Source organism: Mesocricetus auratus, unplaced genomic scaffold, assembly GCF_017639785.1.
Source record: "Mesocricetus auratus isolate SY011 unplaced genomic scaffold, BCM_Maur_2.0 Super-Scaffold_100003, whole genome shotgun sequence".
Lineage (NCBI taxonomy): Eukaryota > Metazoa > Chordata > Mammalia > Rodentia > Cricetidae > Mesocricetus > Mesocricetus auratus.
In genome coordinates, this window is record NW_024429188.1 from 16,724,685 (window position 1) to 16,750,795 (window position 26,111).

The 26,111-nt window shown below is 40.7% G+C and overlaps 1 protein-coding gene and 1 pseudogene across 2 annotated transcripts in view; one reads left to right on the forward strand and one right to left on the reverse strand.

Annotated features, from left to right (window-relative positions):
* Window positions 1-586: 586 nt before the first annotated feature.
* Window positions 587-1,191, reverse strand: LOC101839657 (annotated as a pseudogene).
* Window positions 1,192-1,208: 17 nt separating this feature from the next.
* The window catches only part of Bmx (BMX non-receptor tyrosine kinase), a 62,728-nt gene continuing 37,825 nt past the window's right edge, over window positions 1,209-26,111 (forward strand). Inside the window, exons 1-6 of one of the 2 annotated variants that reach the window (XM_040744080.1) lie at window positions 1,209-1,438; window positions 10,682-10,828; window positions 11,654-11,758; window positions 14,651-14,732; window positions 19,100-19,219; window positions 20,570-20,634. In XM_040744080.1, coding sequence (XP_040600014.1) covers window positions 1,436-1,438; window positions 10,682-10,828; window positions 11,654-11,758; window positions 14,651-14,732; window positions 19,100-19,219; window positions 20,570-20,634 — 522 coding nt within the window. In that variant the 5' untranslated portion in view covers window positions 1,209-1,435. The remainder of the gene's footprint in view (window positions 1,439-10,681; window positions 10,829-11,653; window positions 11,759-14,650; window positions 14,733-19,099; window positions 19,220-20,569; window positions 20,635-26,111) is intronic. The other variant, XM_021229572.2, reaches the window with a different exon arrangement.

The window sequence follows — 26,111 nt, forward strand, 5'->3', positions numbered from 1 at the left end:
GGGACTTTAGTCTCCATTGCCCAAATAAGGCATCATCATATGACGATATCATGCACATTCACAGACACATTAACATGCCCACCAAATCATTAACTAATACAGCACATCAATGCATAATGAAAGGATAATTTTCTTGCACCCTGCAGCTGAGTCTAAAATATGCCATCAGAGGGGCTGGAGATACAGCTCACTGACTGCTCCAGCTCACTGGAGGGCCCAGGCTTGATTCCCAGTACCCTCATGCTGACTCTCGACTGTCTGTAGCTCTAGTCCCTTTTCTGACCTCTGAAGGTACTGTATGTGCTGCACAGATACACACTCAGGCAAAAACACACAAACACATAAACTAATAAGTAATATATTCTTAAATACTGTTAGATTTATTATACATGGACAGCCCTTATGCACCAGAGAAAATAGTGGAATGGAAAAAGCTAAAATACCAAGATGTAGTCATTACCAATAAAAACTTTTTCTTTGTGATATTGATGCAGCATACATTAGCAAAAGCAATCTTATTCCCATTTTTAGACTAATTTCTTTGTCATAAATTAACTCATTTTTCCATGGGCAAAGGCATGTCCCACTAGAACTTCTGTTGGTCTTTGAATTCCTTCAGTCTTCTGATAGCAGGCTTGACTACGGCAGTGGAAGACGTATTGTAGGTGCAGGTCCCACCAGCCACTGTTTTCATGCAGGAACCACAGAACCAGGCACCCACCATTTGTTTATTTCTTTAGCTAAGTTTGGCTTCAAAAGAGGCAAGTGGGCTTGGCCTGTTGACTGATTGCAATTTTTAACTATTTTCAGAGGGAGGCATCATATTGGGTCCCATTTTTACTGACAATTCCAAACTTCTTTCTGGTCTTAACAAAACGTGGCTATGTGCACCTTTGGGGTTGTATTTTTTTTTTCTCGGGCCTCCCTTTGTCCAAGCATCGGGCTGAAGTTTTCATTGCTAATTTTCTGTACTCTTGGAATTACCTAATGATTTCCTGATTCTGGCTCCTGTGAGAGAAGTCAGCGTCAGAAGTAGGGTTTCACCAAGATATTTTCTTGTCCTTTCCAGCACAAAGCTCTAGAAACAAAGGCAGGGTTATCACATGTCCCCAAGAGCTGCCTGGGAAAAGCCAGAGCTGAAGTTATCGGTGTTGGAGCCTGTCTGAAATATGCTTTTGTCTCCGTGTCCATTGCATTCAATCACATCAACAAGTGTTGGCTAAGTGTTGAGCGTGGTTTCCTGTGGGATTGTGTAAGGCCCTGCAGGACAATAAGTGCTTTGGGGGCACTGCGTCGTGTAGCCGTTTCTGACCCAACAGCCAGAAAAAATGTGAGACAATCCGCTGCCGCTGGAGAGAGGACAGCTGAGGCTGAGTTCTTGCAGGAGCAGCTTTGCTTCACCGAGGTGGACCCCAGAGGGACGAAGAAGCCTAAAATGGTGCGTTGAAGTAGCTGCCAGTTATGCAGTGTCATAGCCTCCAGAAGGATAGGTTCAGGCCTAGGTGTTGTGTGGCTGGCGTTTTTAAATTTTGGAAAACCTGTCACAGTAAAAATAGTAATAATAATAACTACAAAATTATTAAAACAGAGTTAGTGGGCTTCCCCTGGGACCTGAAAGTAAGCTTGTAATTTGGGGACCAGAAGCTTAAACTACTATTGTTTCTCTGTGTATTTTTCACCTTTTTCAAAATCTCACTCAGAGAGTCTCCTGATTGGGTACATCACTAGTTGGATGTAGCTTTGAGCTGTTTCCTCTACTGATTTTTTTCCACACTTTTCTTTCTGCGCTGCTCTTGTGTGGCTTTTCACAGTCTTTATAACTACTCGGGAAAAGACAGGCCTTTTTTTAAAAAAAAAACTATACCTTCTTTTCTTTATATTTCCCTCATGTTCTTTCAGCTAAATCCGGCATCAAGAATGCTAATTGTGGAAATAGATATGTGGGAGGTAAATTGTCCATTTTGTCCCACAAGCATAGAATTTAAAGGTTCTCGTTAGCTGCCACGATTTCAGTGGACTTCAAAACAGTACGAATAAACGGTGGCTGTGTCGGTGCACCTTACACTCTGCTGTGCTAATGAATCATCAGTGCGGATTGTGTTTTAGGTCTGGGGTGGAAACAGAACCAGCTGTGCCTTTTACATTTGTGATTCACTCTTTGGTAATTTTATACACGTATGCAAAGTATTTTGATCAAGTATTTATTTAGTTCAGCCCCCACTACCCTCTCTTAGTCCCCTCTCACTCCCTCTGAAGCCTTTCTTCTGAACAAGAATTCTTCCTGTGTTCATGCCATTTTATTGGGACCCATTGGGTTCCATCTTAGCTGGCATGAGTGTGAACATGGGGGTATTTACTACAGCAGCTACTTGCCAGTGAAGAGCCTGCTTTCTAAGCAGTTCCAGGAGGTATCATTGCTCATGTACCAATGGACCACCCTTAGAGTCACTCAAATACGCATTTCGGTGTTTACGGTAGTGCAAATGTATCACCCATTGGGGCCGATTGAACCTGATTTGAAGGTAACTAGTCCCTCTATAGAGCCTGTAGCAAACCTAAGGAAATGCTGCTTGTTGACTTGAGAATATATAAGGATCTAGGGATGGGGCATAAGAAAGGAAAATTTTTCCTTGAGGAACATATCATTGTCTTCAGTCTTTCTGACATTGCACTGCCATATTCTCATGACTTCTCAAAACCTTTCAAGGCAGTTAGTGTTTTTACTACTTTTACAGATGGGGAAGCTGAGGTTTAGCAGGGTTAGGTAATATGTCAGGTTGCACAGAGACACATCAAGGATTTGAACCCATCTACATGTGATGATTTTGCCTGTGCCACTGCATATCTAGACAGTAACAAATGCTAAACCAATGCTAACTGATAGTTTTACCACTTTTGACTTTTCTCCTGATGAAGATGCCCAGAGGGAGTTCCCCTGAGCAGGGGAGGAGGGGAATAAAAAGAAGAGGTTGCTCAAAATAAAAAAGGCAGCTAAGAAATGTTCTACAAGGCACAGAAGATGAATCTCACACGCAAAGCAAATGATCTCCAACAGAAATAGCACTGGAAATTCTCTCTTCATGAGAATAAAATCTGCCTTAGATGCCTTGTTTTCATAAGCTTATCTCAGAGCAGTTAAAGCATGGTTTTTCAAAATGCTGAGGTTGTGAGTGTTGACATTACTGTTTCTGTCTATCTCGAGCCAAGATCAACTGTAACTCTCTGACCTACACAGTACCATGTGAAATAGGGACTTGAGTTCTGTGGAGCTGAGAGCCAGCCCCACAAGCTGTTTGACCACTCTCCCTGATTCGGGATTATACTTCTTGATCTTGCTTCAACTTGCCATTGGATTGCATTCAGTCGTTTAGCAGAAAAATAAGCAGGACCTTCGGCAAATATTTGACTATTAAAGGTGTCACAGGGGTGTCGAGTTTCTCTTTCAAAGCGCTGCCCAATTTTTATTTGTAGTGCCTTCCTCCTCCTGCCTACTCCCCTTTCCCAGCTGCCTATCCAATACATTTATCACTTTACTATCTTAGCACCAACCAATCAATCAAAATTAATAGCTAAATTACATGTAGAAGAAGACAAGGAACCATGTAAAGGGTAAGGAACTGCTGCCTTGGGCCTCTATTGTAAGGAACAAAGCCTTAAAAACACCATCTTGAACCACTCAGGAAATAGTTTTCCTTCAACAGAGATGTTTGCAGGGCCCATTTAAATGCATCTCATCTTTTCAGGTCCTCTCCTCCTCTCCTTCACTACTTGCCATTTACTCACACTTTTAAGGCTGCATGGTTTTACCAGCATTCAAAATGTGGGTTATAATTCTTCTGTAGATTCTGTGTTTCTGGAGCTGAGGATGAAAACCAGGGCTTGTACATGATGGACAAGTGTTCTTTCCATCCATACTGTACACTGGTCTAGAGTTTTACTATGCAACACTGCTCCGAGGGGTCCTGCTGAACAATTATTTCCATTACATCTTTCTGAGAGTTCTCTGGAAAGGTCCCTTGCACCACCAATTTCATTAGACCAATATTTATGTCTATTTCCCTCAACAGTGTGCCTTATTAAGGTTGCAATAGCTATGGTTAAATTAACCCCTCTCCTCTCGTGTGTGTGTGTGTGTGTGTGTGTGTGTGTGTGTGTGTCTGGGTCTGGGTCTGGGTCTTGGGTCTCTGTGTCTGTCTGTCTCAGTCTATCCCTCTGTTCCCCACTCTCTGAGACAGTATCTCACTGTGTAGCCTTTGCTGACCTGGGGCTCAGTATGTAGACCAGGCTGGCCTGGAATTCACAGAGATCCTCCTGTCTCTCCTTCCTGAATACTGGAATTAAGACATGTGCCACCGTGCCCAATTATTTCAGAATATGTCCACTGCCATGGTATGAACATGTCTAAGACAGGACAGCAGAATCTAGCTCCCTGGCTGTCGGATCACTGGGTTATAGTTTGAGCAAAGTTGCTTAGGATGTTACAGCTCAGTATTTCATTAGTAAAAATGATTCTGAGGGCTATTCTAAGCTTTCACACCCTGTAGCTGCTTTCTTGTGTTTAAGTTAGCATCCTCTCAGGTATACATCACACAATGACTGTGTTCTTTTCTGTCACTGATAGCCTCATCAAGAATGTGGACTGTGGAGCTAAGTAACAAGAAATCAAATCCCATGTCCAATACATTAGCAGTGGGAGTTGGTGTTCCATGTAGTTCAGAGAATGATTTCCAATAGCTGCATTTTCAATTTCAAATGAGTGTGTTTATTAAGAATTTAGCAAACAGAAGTAAAAAAAGAAATAGACAGTAGGAGATAGACAGAAGCAAAGCATAGATAACTAACAAAACATCAGCAAGCCAGGGTTTTATAACAACCAACAGGGACAAATGGAGTAGCCCAGTTGAGAGAGCAAACAAAGGTGACACTATCAAAGACTTAACAACATCTAGCAAAGATCGGTTGGAGTTTCCGATTGGGAGTCTTTCCATCAGTGAACTTCTGGCTTCCCATTCCCACTGCAGGCATTTTTAAACCTTAGGATAAACAGTAGTAACCTCTTTTGGAAATGGTTTATCTTTTAGCTATTCTCTAGGTCACAAGGTTTTTTGTTTGTTTGTTTGGTTGGTTGGTTGGTTTGTTTGGTATTTTAGAGACAGGGTTTCTCCATATAGCCCTATCTGTCCTGGAACTCACTCTGTAGACCAGGCTGGTCTTGAACTCAGAGATCCACCTGCCTCTGCCTCTCGAAGGCTGGGATTAAAGGCTTATGTCAATACCCTTTGTTCCCTCTTTCTGTTGCAAAGTCAGGGAGCCAGCCTGACCTAGGACATGGAGTTTGGAGGACAATTAACAAAACATGCTTGAATAGAAGACAGAGGGGAGTCAACTGACTCCCAGAATCTACTTTTAATAAGCTTAAACAGCACCTGACAATTTACCAATACAATGTAAATTACAACTGGGCAATTCATTTTTCTATTGCAGTTTCATCACCTGTGAGTAGGGACTAAAGTTACAATATACTCTACAGTGTGACTGTTACAGGACAGAAATTTCATAAACTACCCTGGCACAGGACTAGTTGTGCCAGGAAATGCTTAATAGGATGGAGGTATAAGAGCCTACTTCTAAGGTGCGCATGCGTGTGTGTCACACCCCATCACCCAGGGTGACTATAACCAATAAATAAACATTTCTGAAATGATAAATTATTCCTGGTATAGAGTGAACCCTCCCTAAAAGTTGGCAAGGGTCACTATTACTGAAATGTTTTTGTGTACTCCAGGACTCATTATTAATGACCTCCATCAGGTAATAACTTTCATGATTTAATTTGGGGCTAGAGAGATGGTTCAGCAGCTCAGAGTGTATACTATACTGGTCTTACAGATGACCAGAGCTGGGTTTCCAGAATCCACATCGGATGGCTCACAACTACCTCGAACTCCAGCTCCAGGGGGATCCTACAAAGGCACTATACTCACATGTGCATATCTGTGTATGCACGTGCGCGTGCACACACACACACACACAGGGAGAGGGAGAGAGAAAGAGAGAGAGAAAGAGAGAGGAGAGAGAGAGAGAATATTTTTTAAATAAAATAATCTTTTTCTTTCATTTGTTCTTCTTCTTCAGGCTGTTGTGCCCATATCATGCCAGGTATTTCAATTAATTGGCTTCATGCAAGAGGACTATAACAGATCTCATTTTATGAATCAGGCCAGTAAAACTTAGAAGAGAGAAGGAGCCTAGTCCAGGTGCTACAGCTGGCAAATGACAATTGTACACTGTTTGAACCTTTGGAGTCTACTGCTGCATCAATTAGTCATGAAACCGATCTCACATATATTTGTTGTTACTTGAGGTCATGGAAAAGTGACTTTTATTTCTGGAACCAGTCACTCAGTGTCAGACACCCTTCGGGCTGTAGGTCAAGCATGCCAATTAGAACTGCCACATTGCATTTACTCCCATAAGATCATTCCCTTGTGAATCTTAAATAACCATGTGATTATGAGCCATACTAATTCATCATGTAGCTTTTATGTATGTAATTAATAGTGTGATAGTTGCTGGTTTCACTGTATTTATTTCTGTAAGCTTTTGGTTTCACCTCCCCTCTGTGTAGTTTGATATGTTTATGGAAATAGGCAGCATGGATGATTTGGTAAGCAAATTGATGTTTGTATTCTTTGTGGATGGTATTATGACAGTCCAGCCAAATCCCACCCACTCCTGTATGGAAATAGATTTCTGTTTAATGCTAACTAGGTTTCATGTGACAATGTATTGTGAAAGGGTCTTCTTTTACTCTTGCCTTCCCACTTGAACTTCCTTTCAATGATGGGGCACAGCAAAGGTTTCAGGTCACTGAGTGGGCATTTGAATCAGCAGGAGTATCTGGGCCTTCTTCAACTGCTATCCTACTAAGAAGGAGGGTGCCTTGCATTTCTAAATATTAATCAAGTGTCACTTCCTGTAGAAAATGGGGCCACATAAATTCCTTCAGTTTGGACCTCTAGTTAGCTGTAAAGAAGAATGATATTATGACATCTGCAGAAAAAAATGGTGAAACTGAAGATCATCAGTTTGAAAGAAATAAGAAACACTCAGAAGACAAATAGCACATTTCTCTTACATGCAAAATCTCGACTTAAATTTCTATGTACATGCATGTATATATACACATGTGTAGGACATGGGATTAGAAAGGAGACTGTGCGAGAAGAGAAAGAGGTCTAAATGGAGGGGAAAACAAAGGAGAACACTGCAGTATGTGTACAGGAAAGCAGGGAGATAGCATTGGAAGAGGGTAGCTGGAGGTGTGAAAATGCCACAATAAAGCTCTTTACTTTGAAAAGATTTATTTTATTTTTATTGTGAGAATGTACATCAGATGCCCCTGTAGCTAGAGAAGTCCACAGAGGGGAAGGAAGTGACTAGAGGGAGAAGGGAGGGCCTAATACTGGGCAGAAACCATACTAGTTTGCTAGAAGAAACTAATCTGGTGATGACAAAATTGGGACTCATCAAATCAGGGCTCTTCGGGTCTGTAAAAGGACCTGAGAGTCCACCTTAGGAACCATAACCTTGAAGGCCTGGCCCTCGTGAATTGGATTTCAGAGACACATGACTCTAAATGCCTGGTACCCAAGAACTGCACATGACAGACCCCCAGGAACAGAATGAGAGCCCATCTTAATGGCAGTAAGTATGCATGCCTATATATCTGAAAGGAAAAGAATCTAGAGATACATTTGTCTTTTTATTTGGCCTGCTCGAGTTTTCAGGTTTGTAGAATAAGCCATATCATGTGATTTTTTAAGTGGAAAAAACCCAACCAAACATTTACAAAGGGCAGGTTTAAATGAAGCATGATGTTGAAATTTGACAAGTTATACCTTGTCTGGTGCAGAAGGTTTGAAAACTCTTAGAAATTTCTTGTAGAATGTAATTGAAGGCCCCATAGCCTCCCTTTCTACTTCCTCCTCTTCTTCCCTCTAGAAGATTTTGTGATTCCTTTTCTTAATCCTCTCCATAAAGTTTCCCCCAGCCCCATCTTTAATGTGAAGTGCATGAGAGCTTGAGAAACACCACAGTATGTAAATCATCGTGCAAGACTGGGAAAAACTACATCTTGGCCCAGACATGAAGCCCCACTTGTTTAAACTCATTCTCTGATCAGATCTGCTGAGTTAGAAGATGGCTTTGAGAAAGACTGTTTCAGCTGCACATGTATAAGAAAATTGGGCAGAGCTTTTAGTGTTTTTTAATGTAGAATACAAATATAATAGAAAGTACCCTGTAACTATGCCTAGTGTTTGGTTACCCTACAAAGGGTCTATAACATGAAACTACCACTTCATAATTTCCATGCAATTTCAAGAACATTTTCCTGTTGGCATAGACTTTGGATATAGGAAATAATCTTATTAGGGAAGGAAATTTGAATGGCAGCAGAGGTGGAAAGGAGCTGTGACACCTCCTTCCTCAAGTCCTGACACCAGAGTCTCACCCTCACCTCCGCCCTGTCGTCCAACCTCAAGCAAAGAAACCAGTGTCCACACTGTTCAAAATAAACCAACCTTACTTTCCTTCTTTAAAAAAATTGAACCGGCTGGTGGTGGCGCATGCCTTTAATCCCAGCACTCAGAAGGCAGAGGCAGGTGAATCCCTGTGAGTTTGAGGCCAGCCTGGTCTACAGAATGAGTTCCAGGATAGCCAGGGCTACATAGTGAGATACTGTCTCATAAACAAAACAACAACAAATATAAACAAAATCAAAGAAAGAAAGAAATTGAAGACAGAGTCTCATTACATTGCCCTGGCTCCTTTGAACTCACTGTATAGACCAGGCTGCCCCCAAACTCATAGAGACTCTGCCTCCCAAGTGCTGGAATTAAAGTACTAGGATTAAAGGTATGTACAACTATGCCTGGTATTTTTTTAATTTAACTTAATGTTTTTCATATTTTGGTCATATTCTTTCCCCTGCCCCAACCCCTCCTAGGTCTTAACCAACTCCCTACCTACCCAACTTCATTTTTTAATTTAAAACATTGTTGTGTGGTGTGTGTGTGTGTGTGTGTGTGTGTGTGTGTGTGTGTGTACGCTTGTGCATGGTGTTGGACAGAAGACAAATTTGTGGAATCAATTCTCTCCTTCTACCTTTATGTGAGTTTCAGGGCAAAACTCAGGTCATCAAGTTTGCGTGGCAAATGCCTTTACCCGCTGAATTGTCTCATCACCACGTCCCATGTTATGTTCACAAAAGAATTATCCCCTTTATTTTAAATCCATAAAACAATATCCAGGGCCACATGTGTGCAATATTTTCTTCTATTTAATGAATAGGAATTCGTGAAGTCTGTCCATAAGTCAGGCAATGACCTTAGGACTGTTTTCGATAGTCACAGTCTCCGGACCTATGTACATAGATTTAAAGACCTGTTTTTCTAAATTCCCACTTTCAGAGTTGTGTGGGCTGTATCAGTAGGACCGACTGGTGGTGATTGAACCCTAGCTTGTGTTTCTTAGTCTCCCTTTCTGTCTACTACCTGCTGTGGCGTACTCCCGGGCTAGTGGCTGGCTGGGTTTGCTTCTGTGTCTGCACATGCCTCCATCCTGAGGGAACAATGTCTGTGCTGCTGCTTCCTGATCAAGAGTGTTAATAGGATGCAAATATTTTCTCTTTTAATGCATGGCCCTGGCATCGTCAGGGAGAACATGAGAGATGGTGCCTCAGAGCAGTAACTTTTTGCTTACAGCTTGAGAGTTAAAGTTAAGACCCATTCATAGACTTCAGCTCCAAGGTAAGTAAACTTAATTATCTTTAGAGCATCAGAGATAGATCTTATCTACTGAGCACCTAATTGTAAATGGTGGTGCAGTCTCCCAAAGCAAAGAAGAACTTGAAGGTTATCTGTGTGGCCCACGGCTTAACATCAGTAATTTTCTTATCAGACCTGATATCACAGAGAGGGCTAAAACTGTTGTCCCTTAGTAGAAAGAGAGAATTGATTCACTTCTTTTTCTCTATAAATACTTTAAGTTCTAAATGTTTCACATAGTTTGGGAGTGAAAAGTTTTTCCTTTGGAAATGTACTCATTCTGCTGCTCTTTTGAGTCTCTTTTGTCAGCATTTTTGTTGCTTTTCACTCATCTTCTTCCTTTGATTTAACCTTGATAATGTTAACCATACCCACATCCTTTATGTCATGTTCGGGGTGGTGAATGTTCTTCACAATGATAGCAGTGTTTTGTGGTGATTTGGATAATATGGAAAAACCACTGGCCACAGACACGGAGGGAAGTTTTAGTTGGTTTGTTACTTAATTCATGGTGGGCTTCCTGAAATGCAGCTTAAAAGATTTTACTATCTCCTATTCAATTCAATAGATGTGTCTAGAATGTTTAGATGGTAGGAACCACTTTGATGAGGTAGCCAGGAGGAAGGTGCAAAGATGGTGACCTGATGATACAGAGTGAGACAAGTGTTAGGGAAGGCATAAAATGCTACAGAGGAGCCACATGCTGCCAAACTCAGAACAAAAGCCACAGAAAACTATGAGGGGTACGTGGTCTAGTCTATAATCCTAAATCAGTCTCATTTTTAGAAGTTGGCATCTTTATTCTCCCTGAACCTAGCTAGATATGGCAATCATTTTGATTCTTTCTTTAGGACAACAATATGGATAGCAAATCCATTCTAGAAGAACTGCTTCTCAAAAGGTCACAGCAAAAGAAGAAAATGTCACCCAATAATTACAAGGAGCGGCTTTTTGTTTTAACCAAAACAAGCCTTTCCTACTACGAATATGACAAAATGGTAAGGCTTTCCTTCCTTGTTTTGTGCTATTTATCATTCCCCCCCCCACAGTACTTTATTATAATGAAAGAATGCCAGGTTTCTTAGCTAAGAGTAACTATCAGCTTGTGTCAGCGTGCTACACTGCCTCTCTTTAACCAAAGTATGATGAAGCAAGGAAAAGGCTTTGGAAAATACTTATTTGTTTTATTAAGACAAAACATAATAAGTCCTTAAGACAGTAGTTCTGAGCTGAAGTAATGTTTGTTTCCTGAGAGACATTGGACAATGCCTAGAGATACCTCAGTTGTCACAACTAGTTCTGGGGGTGGGAGGGTAAGCACTGCTGGCATCCAATGGATAGAGACTGGGGATGCTGCTAAAATACCCTACAGCAAAGAGTTCTCCATCCTCATATGTTAGTGTGGAGGATGAGGAACACTGCCTTAAATCAGTAGTGGAAATCACAATAGCTCTGTGCCACTGAGAACTTGATCAGGGGAGAAAAACAAAACACCATTAAAAAACTGAAACAAAGTTAAGCTGCTTCCTGTCATTAAACATTGATTTCTCTATTAACCACTTGGCGGGTGGTTTGAAAAAAATTACACAATTCTCAAATAAGGTTGTTAACTGTCACTCGGATACTTGCTTTTGGAGAAGCAAGTGTTCCTGTGTTCATAATTTAGAAACATGATTGTGACAGCCATGGAGCAACAGGACATGTGTCTCCATTGGCTTCCACACCCCTTAGTCTCTCTCCAGACATTAACTTGCTTGTACACTTTTAGCTGCTCACCGTGACACACCAACATGATACAGTTTCTGGTTTGCTTTTGAATTCAGAAACGAGGAAGCAGAAAAGGATACATAGAAATTAAGAAAATCAGATGTGTGGAAAAAGTCAACCTCGAGGAGCAGACACCTGTGGAGAGACAGTACCCTTTTCAGGTAAAAAAGGAAAACAGTTTCTTTCATATTTTCTAGTGTTAGCTCACCATGCACAGGAAAATAACCATATTACAAAACAATCCCTTGAGACAATGATAATGTCTGGAATATTCCCAAGTGGCTGTTGAAAGTTTTATCAGAATCCTGCTGGCTAATCTGCTTCCCTCAGAGGGAGGGGAAGCAAGATGAGTGTAAACCACTGTGGTCTGACCTGCTTCAGCTCTACCCATCTCCATTATGGACTTCTGTGGGGTGTCTCTCTTGGGTAACAACAAGTAGGAAGCTATGCAGGATTAAGTACCAACCCCACCCTGGCTTGTCTCCACTATCATAATATGGTGAGAGTGAGTGTGATGGAGGTTGGATACAGTACATTCCTTGTGCTTTGGTCCTCACTACAAGATGTCAGGAAAATGTTCTGTTGGAGGTGACAAACAGATCCTAACTAGCAAAGTCTGAGGTGGCAGCAGAACTAAATAGCAAGTGTGGAGGCACTGGAGGAGGAAATAAGGGAATGAAAGAGACCACCGCCGAGAAACAGGTGGTGTTGCACTGGCAATTTACACAAAAGATTTCTTCTTTTCTTCCTTCCTCCTTCCCTCCCTCCTTCCTTCCCTTTCTTCCTTTGTTTTCTTTATTTTTATTTTATGTGTATGAGCATTTTGCCGGCATGTAGAGCATGTTAGGTCCCCTTGGAACTAGAGTTAGAGACAATTGTTAGCTCCAATATGAGTGCTGGGGATTGAACCCAGGTCCCCTGGAAGAGTAGTCAATGTGCTTAAACCACTTAGCTATTTTAACAGCCCCTAGAATTCTTTCTTTTTAACACTAAATAAACAAATGTGTGTGTGTGTGTGTGTGTGTGTGTGTGTGTGTGTGTGTGTGTGTACATACTCCCACATGCAGCAACATGAATGCGGAATCAGAAGACAACTTGTTGGACTCAATTCTCTCCTTCCACCACGTGGGTTCGGGGGATTGAAATCAGGCCATCAGGTTTGGTGGCAAGTATCCTTACTTCTGAGCCATCTCACTGGCCCATTTCCATGCTACAAAGAATGTCTTTGTGAAGGGGTTGAAGCTGAATTATACCCGCTATCAGCCAGATGGAGAACACTGAGAGAGAGGGTGCCCATGGAGATGACCTCAAACACAGCAGGAACATATAGGTTATCCAAAACCACAAAAGTTTCAGGCCCTACAGAATCCCTAGCCCACTATGTGCGTTTGTATAACCATAACAATATATCACAACTTATCTCTGAGTATAGTTGCTCATTTTGCTAGAAAAAGCATATTCATATATATCATATATAAATAAAAGTAAAAATATTAAGGTAGTATGAGCCCAGCTTCTAGAAGATTTTTCATGAGTGGTATGTGTTGTTTTCCAGTTGTAAAATAAGCCTGATCTGGAGGGGGCATTGTAATTTTCAAACTGGGACAGATATATACATATGCTTGTGGTTGCAAGAGGACATGGTGCTGTTAATTATGGAACTAGGACCGTCATGATGGATGGAGTACAAGTCATGGAGAGCATATTAATCATAGTTTATTACACGAGACCAAGAGGGGGGGGAGACAAGAATGTAAGTGGGCAGGGGTCTATCCTTTAAAGGGGTCCTTTGCACCTGTGTGTAGACTGGTTCTCATGGAACTCTGGGCTGGCCAGAGTGCTGCCTGAGTGAATCCTGTCAGGTAGTAGGGCAGGCCAGAGTAATGCCTGAACCTTTCACATGGGGTGTCCTGAGTGTGGAGCCAAGAGGTCACCTTATTCCAGGATCTTTTACTGATCCTGGAGCCCCAGTAATCATCCTCCGTGTGATCTCAAGAGCAATGGGCTTATAGGCTTGAATGGGAGCACACCCCGATTTTCTTACCGCTTGAGTCATCATCCTTCTAGCCCCTCAAACAAGCGTTGTCATAGGGATAAGAAAATACATAGTGTGGAGTGTCTGAGATGCTCCATAATGTGACAGACTGACATAACAAGGAGACACAGTTTTCCTGAATATAAGCACGAAGTGTAAACTGACCAGAATGTGGGAAAACTACCTAATATGGCATAGCAAAAAGGAGGGCTATCCTGTTCTGGTGAAAGCTTTACCCCAGCCCCTGGTGTCCATATACCCCGAGAGTCTGGGATGTTATGGCTGAAGTTCCACCCAAGCCCCCTCCCCTATCTTTCTTTCCCACCCCCAAACCCTGCTTCATCTCAGAAAGCCTGCCAAACACAGCTCCTCCCTCAGAGATGCTCAAGACCACTTCCACGGAGTATTTAAACTGCACTCCCCCCCCCAGAAAACAGACATGTGGGTTTTCGGTCTCTCTTCCCTGTCTCCTCTGGAAGTGGGGCGTCAGAAAATCACCCAGGAGCACTGTATTCATTAAACGTGGGTTTTTTTTTCTAATTCGATTTGATTTGGTCTGATTTGGATTGCTGCATTGACAGAGAGGCTTATCAGAGTGCAAAACTTTTCATATTCCATCCCTGGAAATATTTCTTAAGGATACAGAAGATAAAGGGTTTCTAATTGTGAGAGGAACTGCCTACTGGTTAGAAAGATGAACCACAGAGCTCCTATGAAATATGTAATTTACCATATTATAATACTCCCTCGTCCAGGGCACCCCAAATGAGGCTTTAGTGTCCATCACTGCTCCATGCTTTGTTGCTGGGATTTTTCCCAAGTGCTCATGTGTCTGACACAAAACATATTGAGATATAGAAGACATAAAAACCTGTAGTTGTTTTCACGTAATTCCAAAGCTAGTACATGTTATATGAAAAAAAAGGTTTATTTCCGATAACATAAAAATTTACAGGTACACCAGATTGAACCATGAAACACTTGTATCAAAATTCACTGCTTTCGTTTTCCCTTCCAGGTTGTGTATAAAGATGGGCTTCTCTATGTCTACGCATCAAACGAAGAGAGCCGAAGTCAGTGGCTGAAAGCACTGCAAAAAGGTAACAGAATGCCATGGTGAAGGCTTGAATTGTTTTCCTATCAAGCTCAGGCAACGGGCTGTATTCATGCCCGCTTTTGTGTTCTCAGTGTTACAGACAGGAAGCCTGGGGATCGCCTTTGCTTTCACAACTAGCACAGAGCTAGCTATTGTGTCTTCCCTAGCAGGAGGTGGTGGGGGATGGGGAGCCAAACCAGCTGTGCTTCCTGCTGCGCCTCAAGTCCTGTGGGGACTATATTTCCAGTACTCATAGACAGTGCTAACAGTACTGAGCACTTAGCACCTGCCAGCTACTCTATCAAGCACATGTTGCATCTTGTTGCATAATCCCCTTGACAACTATGGACAGGGGTATTACTAGTCTTCATTTTTCACACAAGTTTAAAAGAAAACAGATATATGCCATAAACCTAGTTAATGGGAAGTCTCAAAATTTAATCACCAGAACCCAACTTTGAAAATCACAACATTTCAAGCTATTATATTTGTGACCCAAACTGAGGATTTAATGAAGATTTTATTTGTGATTTTTTTCAGCTGCTATGGTAACAAGGGAGAGAATTGCTGTTATTAATTTAGCACCATGATATTTCCCTCTCAAATATTTCTTGTTTTCAAAAGGGTCATGTTGTAAGGGTAGTGTTTAACTCAAATCAATGATTCTATCGGTGCGGCTTCGGGTTTTAACGTCCTAGACAGAAGAAGATTTTCATTTCATGTTTATGTTTTAGATTACAGCACTATCTCAGTACACCTCAGATTGCCCACACCCACTCCACATCAATGCATGTACATCCCTCCCCACACGTAGTTCCCTTCATTTTCCCTTTATGTGAAAGGACTTAGCAATCTCTTTTGTGGAGTAGTGAAGTGGTCATTAGCGAGAGAAGCATCCCTCATTACCTACAATCATCTCAAAGAATTGAGACAGGTACCTCTGCCAGAGCCAGGCAGACGTGGTTGCCTTGTCATCTACCTTATATAACACATCTGGTCCTTTCCTGACCTGCAAAGTAAGGAGCATATTTCTTTTCTCCTATGGCAATTACATGTATGAGTGACTCTAAAACATATTAAAATATCCTCTCACATATAAGGCGTGTGGTTCTAATGGGGCTTCCAGGAGGAGCCCTAAGATTTTGCTTCCCAGCAAACCATCTTTGGGGGAAACCCTGAGGACTTGCTTGTCACATAGATACTCTTTATATTTAGCTCTTGTTTAGCCCCCAAGTCTCCATTTGTGGGTCTTTCTGGAACTATACATGTTGTCCAGGCCTTGGAGTAACATATGTGATTGTTAATGGATGGAAAAGGTGAACCAAGAGACAAGCAACAACACATCTCTTGGTCCCTCATGAAATTCTAGCGTCTCCATTCCTAGTGCTGCTGTATGCACAGCAGAAAGTGTGTGCCTGTTAGCAGTGCTTTGTACTGGAGGAAAAAAGACATCAAACAATCACTGGAACAAATCTATTTGTGCCTTCTCTCCCACGGGAATGGGAGGCAGGCAGTCTTGGGATTGGGCAGCCATTCAAGGATGTCAGGGACACAGGTTCCCTCTAACTTTCTGTTTTAGCATTCTTACAAGAAGGTTCTAAATTGTCTTAGAATCCTCCTGCTGAAAACTTTTGTTCATACTACATTTCTCAGAAGTAGGGCTCATATCTATCTCTATGTACAATAGACATTGAAAAACAGTATCTGTTAGTTTTTTCCAGTGTCTGTGATGGAGGATAGACAAGGTGGGTGAGATTGTCATCAAGTTAGCAAAAACGAACTTGCTATGGGGACACAAAGATTCTCATTTAAATATTTCCCCTTATGAGTCCTCGCCAATTTAAATTACCGCAGTCTATTTAGCTCTGTAAGAATCATCATAGCAAGAACAGCCAACCCTCAGGGGTACTATGTAGACTAAGAAATGCATGTGAGGAAAAATACATAAAGTCACATACACTTTTTAATGCCATCATTAAGCAATGTGGATTTTGTGACTTAGTTGGAGGATTAGTTACTCAGAAAACTAAATCCTTTTAGTTGGAAACATTGGGAATCTTGACACATTAAAGAGGAAGCACTTAGACAGAAAGAAAGCATGCAATATGCCTGGGGAATATTTGGGCCTAAACTGAGAAATTAACATTTTATAATCTTAATTCATTCTGTAATAATTTACTTTTAATGCTTGCAAGTATAGTTTTTCCTTGGTGCTGGCATTTTCAGCTAACATGAATTGAGTCGTACTAAATGAATGTCATTACTAAAACCCACTTTTCACTGAACTATATGAGGCCAAAGATTTATGTATAGTGTCCTGTACCCTCTCAATGACCAAGCACAATATTAATTATTATTCCTTAAGTGGAGTTAATAAAGGAAGACTAGGACTCTCTGGGTTTGCAGTTAGGAATTTTCTAGATGAACATAAAATCAAGAAGGAAGCGTTGAAGTGACACACAGAACCAGCCCTCCCCACCTAAAGATGTTTCTTGAGCTCTTGTCTGCTAAATCATTAGACATCTTTTAGCTGTATTGAAAAAGATGCTAATTTCTTGTAGGTACAGGACTATATTCAAAGATTAGAATTTTATTTGTTTTGATTGACATTGCCTTATTCTCATGTTTTGTTTTTCCAGTACTGGAGATGGAGCCCAGGACTTGGTGCATACTAGGCAGGAGCTTTACTACAAAGTTGCACCCTTAACTCCTCTTTTCTAATACACACTGTCACACTACAGTTGGTGGAGTTTTTTTTTCTTTTAACTCTTTAGCTCTTTGGGAGCTCACCACCCAGCTCCCAAGTAAATCACAAGGAGTCTTATTGTTACTATAATGCTCAGCCTTAGCTTAGCTTGTTTTTAGGCAGCTTTTCTTTTTCCTTTCTAGACAGCTTTTCTTAAATTAACCTATTTCCCTTTTACCTCTGGACTTTTACCTTTCTCTTACTTCTGTAATCTTACTTTCACTCTTACTCCATATCTGGCTGTGTGGCTGGATAGCTGGTCCCTTGACTCTTCTCTGATCTTGCTCCCAGATTTCTCCTCCTATTTATTCTTTCAGCCTGCTAGGCCTGCCTCTCCTTTCTCCTGACTTGTGACTGGCTGTTCAGCTCTTTATTAGACCAATCAGTTGTTTTAGACAGGCAAAGTAGCACAGCTTCACAGAGTTAAACAAATGCAACATAAAAGAATGTAACACAACTTTGCATCATTAAGACAATTGTTCCACAGCATAAACAAATGTAATACATCTTAAAATAATATTCTACAACAACACACAAATCCTAGAAAAGTAGCCCCTGGCTAGATGTGGTGACTGAGACCTGTAGTCCCAGTATTTGGGAAGCAGAGGCAGGAGAGTCAAGAGTTCAATGTTAGCTTTGGCTACATGGTGAAGCAAAACTAGATGTGTATACACAAGACCTTGTCTCAGAAAAAAAGCCTCCCAGCTCCTTCAAATTATTTATTCCTTAAAGTAAGGATGTCAAAATCATGAAAGACAAGGAAAAGATGAGAAACTACTACAGGTCAAAGACAACTAAACAACTAAATTTCATACATAATACTGGATAGGAACTTTGATCAGAAAGAATAAGTCATTTAAAGAACATTATTGGAACAATTGGAGAAAATAAAATATGAATTATTATATCGTACTAAATATATTAAATAAAATTATATTTTATTTTCTGAATTTCAGATTTTGCTTTCTAGTTAGATAAGAGAATAAATGCCCTTGGTAATAAGAACTATGTGGGGAAATATTTATGGGTGACATCATTCAAGTCATATATCTGCCATTCACTCTAAATAATTATGTGACTAATGATGGCAAATTTTAGAACAATAATGATGTGTATAATTAAGAGAAAGAATCAGGAAAAAAATCTAGTTAACATTGGCGGAACTAAGGAAACGGTGGAAGGAGGAGATACTGCAAAATTCTTTGAAAAAATTCCAAATGAAAACATATAGTGAGTACAATATGTCAGAAATTCTTTTTCCTAAGATCTACGCCCAGCCTACTTCTGCCACCAAAGAACATCAGGTGCTATAACCCATTTAGAACTTTTACAGATCTATTTATAAAATCTTAATGGCAAGCTGGCCAGTGTATGCATTTTTCCTAACTTTTCCATATCAGAATAATACATTATTGTGCTGGGGTTAGATTGTGGATCATACTGTGCTTTCTGTTTATTCTTTGGGTTTATTAACTTCTGAATGAAACCCAACTGCTGTGGTAGACACTGGGTCTTACCTCAGTTGCTGGTAAATGAGATTGTCATTGTTCTGAGATTATGGTTTTACTTACTTCTCTTGGGCCAATGTCTGCTTATATCTTGTGTCCTTCCTACTTGCCCTCCAGAGATACGGGGCAACCCCCACCTGCTGATCAAGTACCACAGTGGCTTCTTTGTGGATGGGAAGTTCCTGTGCTGCCAGCAGAGCTGCAAAGCAGCCCCAGGATGCACTCTCTGGGAAGCATGTATGTGTGACTCCCTATTGCACTGGACCACGGGTGGGTGGGGGCTCCACTAGGTCAAACCTGCTGAGTGCTAGATCGGTTTTCAGAAATAAAATATACCATAGTGATGACATCATAGTAATGTGGCTTTGTGCATGCTATGCTGAAACTGAAGTATAATTTTAGTGTAAATTGAATCATACTCCCTCAATATTAATACATCCCTTTTTCATTTCATGAAAAATGTATTTAAAATTGAAACCACAACAGGCAAACAGAGAGAAAATGACCATGAATATGGATGGGTAGGGAGGTGGAGAGAATCTAGGAGGAGTTGGCAAAGGATATTGTCAAAATATACTTTCTCAAAACAGTTCAACAACAAAAAAATAAAACATGGACCAAGTAATGACCCATTAATACTTCTCATAACTCTTCTAGTTTAAAGAAAACTCCTTAGAACTAAAATGTGGTGAGGATATCACCATGGATCAAATAGCTAGTTTTCCCACTTGGTAAGAAAATGAGGGACTGGAGAGATAGACGACTCAGTGGTTAAGGGCATCTGCTGCTCTTCCAGAGAAGGCCTGGGTTTGATTCCCAGCACCCACATGTTGCTTCACATCAGTCTGTAACTCCAGTCCCAGCAAGTCTGGTGCCTTCGGATCTCCTTCTGCACTATCTGCATGTGGTACACAGATACATCCAAGCAAAACACCCGTATAGAAAATAAAAATAAAAGAAAGGAAAGCGGGTTTTTTGTGTGTGTTTTATTTTGTTTTTAATCAAAGGCAGGCATGGTGGCATATACTCAGGAGGCTGAGGCAAGAATATTATAGTTTGAGATTGGCCTGAGCTACATAGCTAGCTTAAGATTAAGCCTCATCCTAAGACCCCATCTCAAGCATTCGCTTACGCACATGCACAAGAGATAGCTCAGTTCTTTCTTCTTATAAATAACAAAATATGAAGCAACCCTGCTTTTCAAATATAGAGCAAAAGATACAATTTAAATAATAGTTTTAATTACCACATATGTCAACATGATAATGGCTATCATTATAAGATTTACTTAAAGTTATTGGCCATTCTGTATGGGTGTGTTGATTTCTTAATAACTTGTGGAAATGAAGCATAAATTGCTTATAAGATTTAGAGGAACTTGAACCTTCAATTCAGACAATGTAATGTATCAGTTGCTGGTGTTGACAAAATGCTATGTGAGTTGAGCATTACACGAGAAAGCTCCAGAACTGCTTCAAACATTGCCTGAATTCAGTTGCTCTGGTGTATTGTTCCTGTGAACTGGTTTGTTGTTTCGATTCCCAGTGTTTGGTGTTTTCCTTTGTTCTGTTTACTCTTACTTTTCAGATGCTGACCTGCACATTGCAATTAATGAGGAGAAACACAGAGCCCCCACTTTCCCAGAGAGACTAGTAAGTCTATTGTTCAATTATTTTTTAAGTTAACATACAAAGTCTGGAATATTTGTATATGTGTGCCTTTCTGTTTTGTTCTAATTCATCCTGTCTCTTCTCTGCCACTAGTTTCCTTTCACATTCTGCATGTATGTCCCAAATATTCCACTACCCTCTTATTTTCCCCTTAAGTTCTCTTCATCATTCTTTGTTATCCTTGTTCTAGTTTTATGATCTACACACACACACACACACACACACACACACTTCTAAATTTAGGTTCTGCATATGAAAAAATGATGCAGCATTGGTCTTTCTGGGTCTGGCTTGTTTGACTTAACATAGTGCTTTCCAGTTCCCATCCATTTCTCCTCCAAATATCATGTTTCTGTTTTTCTTTACACCTAAATAAAATTCCATCGTGTATATAGATCACATTTTTATCTATTCATCTGATGATAGAAACCTATGCTTGTCCCACTTCCTAGCTATTGTGAATACTACATATGGGTGTGTGTTACCACTCTAGTTGGTGGGATGAACCTGTGAAGTGGGGCTCTTAAAACGGGGCAGACTAACGTCTCGTGCTTATTCAAAACATCAGACAATTTATACTCTGAGGGTATTCTGACAGTTAAACAAGGTCAAATGAGCAAAGGTAACATGAGATTAAGCTGTATACAGTCACTAGGACAACACATGCTTGGAAACTTCTTTGAATAAGAAAAGTAAGATACTGAGTAATCTGAAATAAACCCACTCCTAACTAGTATACCTGGGAGGGACAGGAACACATTCCAAGAACAACCATGTTATAAGAAACAGGTTACACAACTCCTGCTTCGTTTCCTTGGAGTTATCTAACAAGCTTTCAGAAATCTCCTCACACAGCTGCATTCATGGACCATGTTCCAACAGGTGTGCAATTATCTCTGTGCCAAGTCAATAGTCTGAAAAGTGTTTTGGCAAACAGGATATAGTAAATAAACTAACTGTTGTCAGATTCAAGACTAAAAATGTGTAGTTCATACTAACTTCTCAGCAGAGAGAGAAAAAACTATGAGCTACCACATATCTATAGTTAGTATTAAATAATGTAGTCAAACATAGAACCGTTGCAACATTTTATTATTTATTAACTACTACATTTTCCTAACCAGCAAGCCTACAAGTAGCCACCAAAATTGCATTCATGTGAGACAAATCTTTATGGAGGCATCACTCATAACAGACAATGCTTTTTTTCTTACAAACATGGACAAAACTACCCTGTGAAAATATCCTGGTGATGGAAAGGAGTCTGTGGAACACAGCATTAAATAACATAATTCATTCTCTCTGTTATTCTCTCCAACCATTTAATGCAACTTGCCGGCCTCCAGATAAATTCTTTGACAGACTCCATAGTTTTCCAGTCACTGTCATATGATAAAAGTCTCCCCAGTTACCGGTCATTAGAACAACCTCCAAAGAGAACGGGCATAGCGGCTCACGCCTTTAATCCTAGTCCTCGGGATGTAGAAGCAGGTGGTTCTCTGTGAGTTCAAGGTCGGTGAGTTCCAGGGTAGCCAAAGCTATGTAGTGAGACCCTGACCAAAAAAAAAAGCAACAATCAAAAAAACAAAACAAAACCAGTCTCCAGAATATGTATGTCCCTATCTGTTGTTATAGCTACCTTATTCTATGCTACACCTCTTCCCTTTACCTCACTCTGGTCTTTATTAACTGGCAGCCTGCATTGGAGCAGGGATCATGGAACCCTGGGCCTTGTGACCCTTTCAGAGTTGAGTCAACTAATGAGAGTATAACTATACATGGTCCTATTATGATTTGGTAGTGATGGCAGCTGCATGAGTTTCCTAAATGTCGATTTTCTGCTGAGGGGGGCAGATAAAAATGGAACTTTATGACAGGAAAGATGTTTTATACTCAGCCCTTGCATTTGCCAATCCCCAAGCCTTACATTGGGTTACTCCACCTATTTTAGACAGAGTCCCTTCAAGATTGTTTCTAGGCAACTTTTTCCCGGGTGTGGAGTCTTTCAATAGGAAAACAAACAAAACTTTGACAGCTCTACATCATTAAAATATATGCAACTTGCTCCCCCTTCTGTTGATAACCATAGCCTTCTACTTTTAGGATTCCCAGTCAGGTGGCAGCTTCTCCACATGCTAGAAGATGTTTTAAGTGGCCTCCAGGTTCCCTAGAACATCATCTTAATTGGACCTCTCAGGTTTATGGTGTGTTTTAAGTTCTGATTATTTCTCCTTCTGAGAAAAACCTATACCATTTTCCTGAACCAACATAACTAAAATAAAATAACTCATTTAAATAAAATAACTCATTTAAAAAATCATTCAGTAGCATTCCCCAAACTCATGTCCATACAGAACTTCAAAATGAGACATTTGCAAGCAAGATATTTGCAGACATAATTTATAAAGGTCAAGATGAGAATATGCAGGGCAAGAATGGGTCATAAGGCTGAAGACTGGTGCTTTTGTAAGATCGGGGACACAGGGAGATGTATACATGAATGAGATGGCAGTGTGAAGACATACGTAAACACTGGAGTTATAACACCATAATCCAAGGAACATTTGTTACCCACCAAAAGCAAGGTCAGCAAAGGCATGCTGACCTTTGGAGAGAATACAGCCAGGGTGGAACTTTGAATTGGGACTTTTTACCTCTAGAGCTGCAAGAAGAATTTCCATAGTCTTAGTCCACCAAACAGGTGGCAATGTGTTATAGCAGTCCTAGGGAATAGGTAGTACTATTTGAACTTTTATTTTGTATTAGAAACATTGTTGTTTGTGCTTGCTGCAGGCCCGCTGCTTGAAACTCACAAATCTTGGGCTGAAGCAGTAGCTCAGTAGTAGAGCACTTGCCTAGCAAGCACCAGGCCCTGCTGGGTTCAACTCTAGCATTCAAAGCGAGAACAACTGTGATCCTAACAACAATATCTAGAATGGACAAAGTTACAAAGACAGATGTCCAGGTAATATTGCCTGTGATCAGCACAGAAATGGAAACTGACTGCTAAAGGACAGGGGGAATTTTATAGGAATAATGGAAATATTCCTATAAAGGACAGATTGTAATGATGACCATAGAACTAGACACATTTACTAAGTCACTAATTCTACACTTAAAAAGCATTATTCCCACAGAAGTTTATTTCAAACAAATCTAAGCACAGAGGGCAAATTAGGAGCTAGAAACCAACAAATCTTATCTCTTGCAATGGATTTTTTGGGAAATCTGTGGAAAATCAGCAGACAACTCAATGGTCTAAGGGTTCCAAGTCTATTTATAAAAATATTTTATTTATTCTTTAACAATTCCATACACATGCAACATAATTTGATTATATCTACCCTCTACTCTCTCCCATACCCCAGCTGCACATCCTGTCTTCAACTTCAGGATCCCTTCTTATTTTTTATAACATACAAAGTTCAATTTGTGCTGCCCACATACTCATGAGTGTGGGGTCATCCTCTGGAGTGTGCTCCACTTACCAGGGCACATCCCTAAAGAAAACTGACCCTCTGTCTTCCAGTAGCCGTCAATTGCCAACAGCTCCTCTGCTAGGGGTGAGAGCTTGTGAGTCCTCCTCCATGGTGGAATGGTGACTGCCTTGTCTTAAACGGGTATTCTGCAGGCAACCCCAGTTGCTGTGAGATCATGAGTGCAGCAGTCACGTCGTGTCCAGAAGACAGTGTTTGGCAGCGGTCCTCCATAAACTCTCTGTTATTTTGTTTGTTAGTTTGGTTGGTTTGGTTTTTCGAGACAGGGTTTCTCTGTGGCTTTGGAGGCTGTCCTGGAACTAGCTCTTATAGACGAGGCTGGTCTCCAACTCACAGTGATCCCCCTGCCTCTGCCTCCCGAGTGCTGGGATTAAAGGTGTGTACCACCACCGCCCAGCAACTCTCTGGTTTTTTCAATCTCTCTACACACTATTCTTCAGTGTTCACAGAGTCCGAAGCTGGTTTTGAGTATAAGTTGTTTAAATTAACCAAAGATCAAAGAGAGAGTGTGTCATCAAAGGAATAGGAACACTCCCTTTCTCCTCCCTCTCCCCCTCCCCTGCCCTGTGTGTGTGTGTGTGCGTGTGTGTGTGTGTGCGCGCGCGCGCGTGTGTTTGACCACAGTACTCAGTAGAGAGTTTGTTTTCTCAATTGGATGCGGGGATTTGGAATGAATAAACAGTCCTTTAGAGATTCTGCTCAGAATGCATTTGAGAAATTTTTACAAATGTGTTTATCTTTGGAGAGAACCCAGCTTTGAATTTATCAGTAAGTAGTTCTAGGATAGCAAATCTTCAACTCCAAATAAATGATAACCCTGAAACAAAAAAAGAGGAAAATATAATGCAAACAAAATAAAAAATCAATTTTAGAGTTCATACACAGAAAAGGTTTTTCATGACATACAATGTACACTAAGAAAAGCACACAGATATGCTCATCTTATTAATTTTCAGAATCTGAACCAATCTTTGTAAACCATTCAGATCATTCAGATTAAGAAAGAGAACATCAGGAAATGTCAGGGGTACTTAAGTTACATTTCAGTTAGTACATCAGCCCAAGAGCAATTGCTAGCCAGATGTTCAACCTCATTGATTGATTGCTTGATTTACATACACATACACACACACACATATATATATACATATATATAAAGAGAGAGAGAGAGAGAGAGAGAGAGAGATTACATAGTCACTAGCCTGTCTTTTTTGGTTCAGTTTATGAGAGTCATACTTCTTAATTTTTTTATTTAAATTAGAAACAAGCTTGTTTTACATGTCAATCCCAGGTCCCTCTCCCTCCCCTCATCCCCTGCCCCCACCTATCCCATCCCCTTTCTGCTCCCCAGGGAGGGTGATGCCTTCCATGGGAGATCTTCAGGTCTGTCATATCATTTGGAGCAGGGCCTAGAATCTCCCCAATGTGTCTAGGCTGAGAGAGTATCCCTCTATGTGGAACGGACTCTGAAAGTTCATTCATATACTAAGGATAAATACTGATCCACTACCAGAGTCCCCATAGATTGCCCAGATCTCCTAACTGAGACCCACTTTCAGGGGTCTAGATTGGTCCTATGCTCATTTCTCAGCTATCAGTCTAGGGTGCATGAGCTCCCCCTTGTTCAGGTCAGCTCTTTCTGTGAGTTTCACAAGCCTGGTGTTGACCCCTTTGCCCATCACTCCTCCCTCTCTGCAACTGGATTCCAAGAGTTCCACTCGGTGTTTAGCTGTGGGTGTCTGCTTTTGCTTCCATCAGCTACTGGATGAAGGCTCTAAGATGGCATATAAGGTAGTCATCAATTTCATTATCAGAGAAGGGCATTTAAGATAGCCTCTCCACTATTGCTTAGATTGTTACTTGGGGTCATCCTTGTAGATCTCTAGAAATCTAGTACCAGATTTCTCTTTGAACTTATAATGGCTCCCTCTACTATGTATCTCTTTTCTTGTTATCTATTCT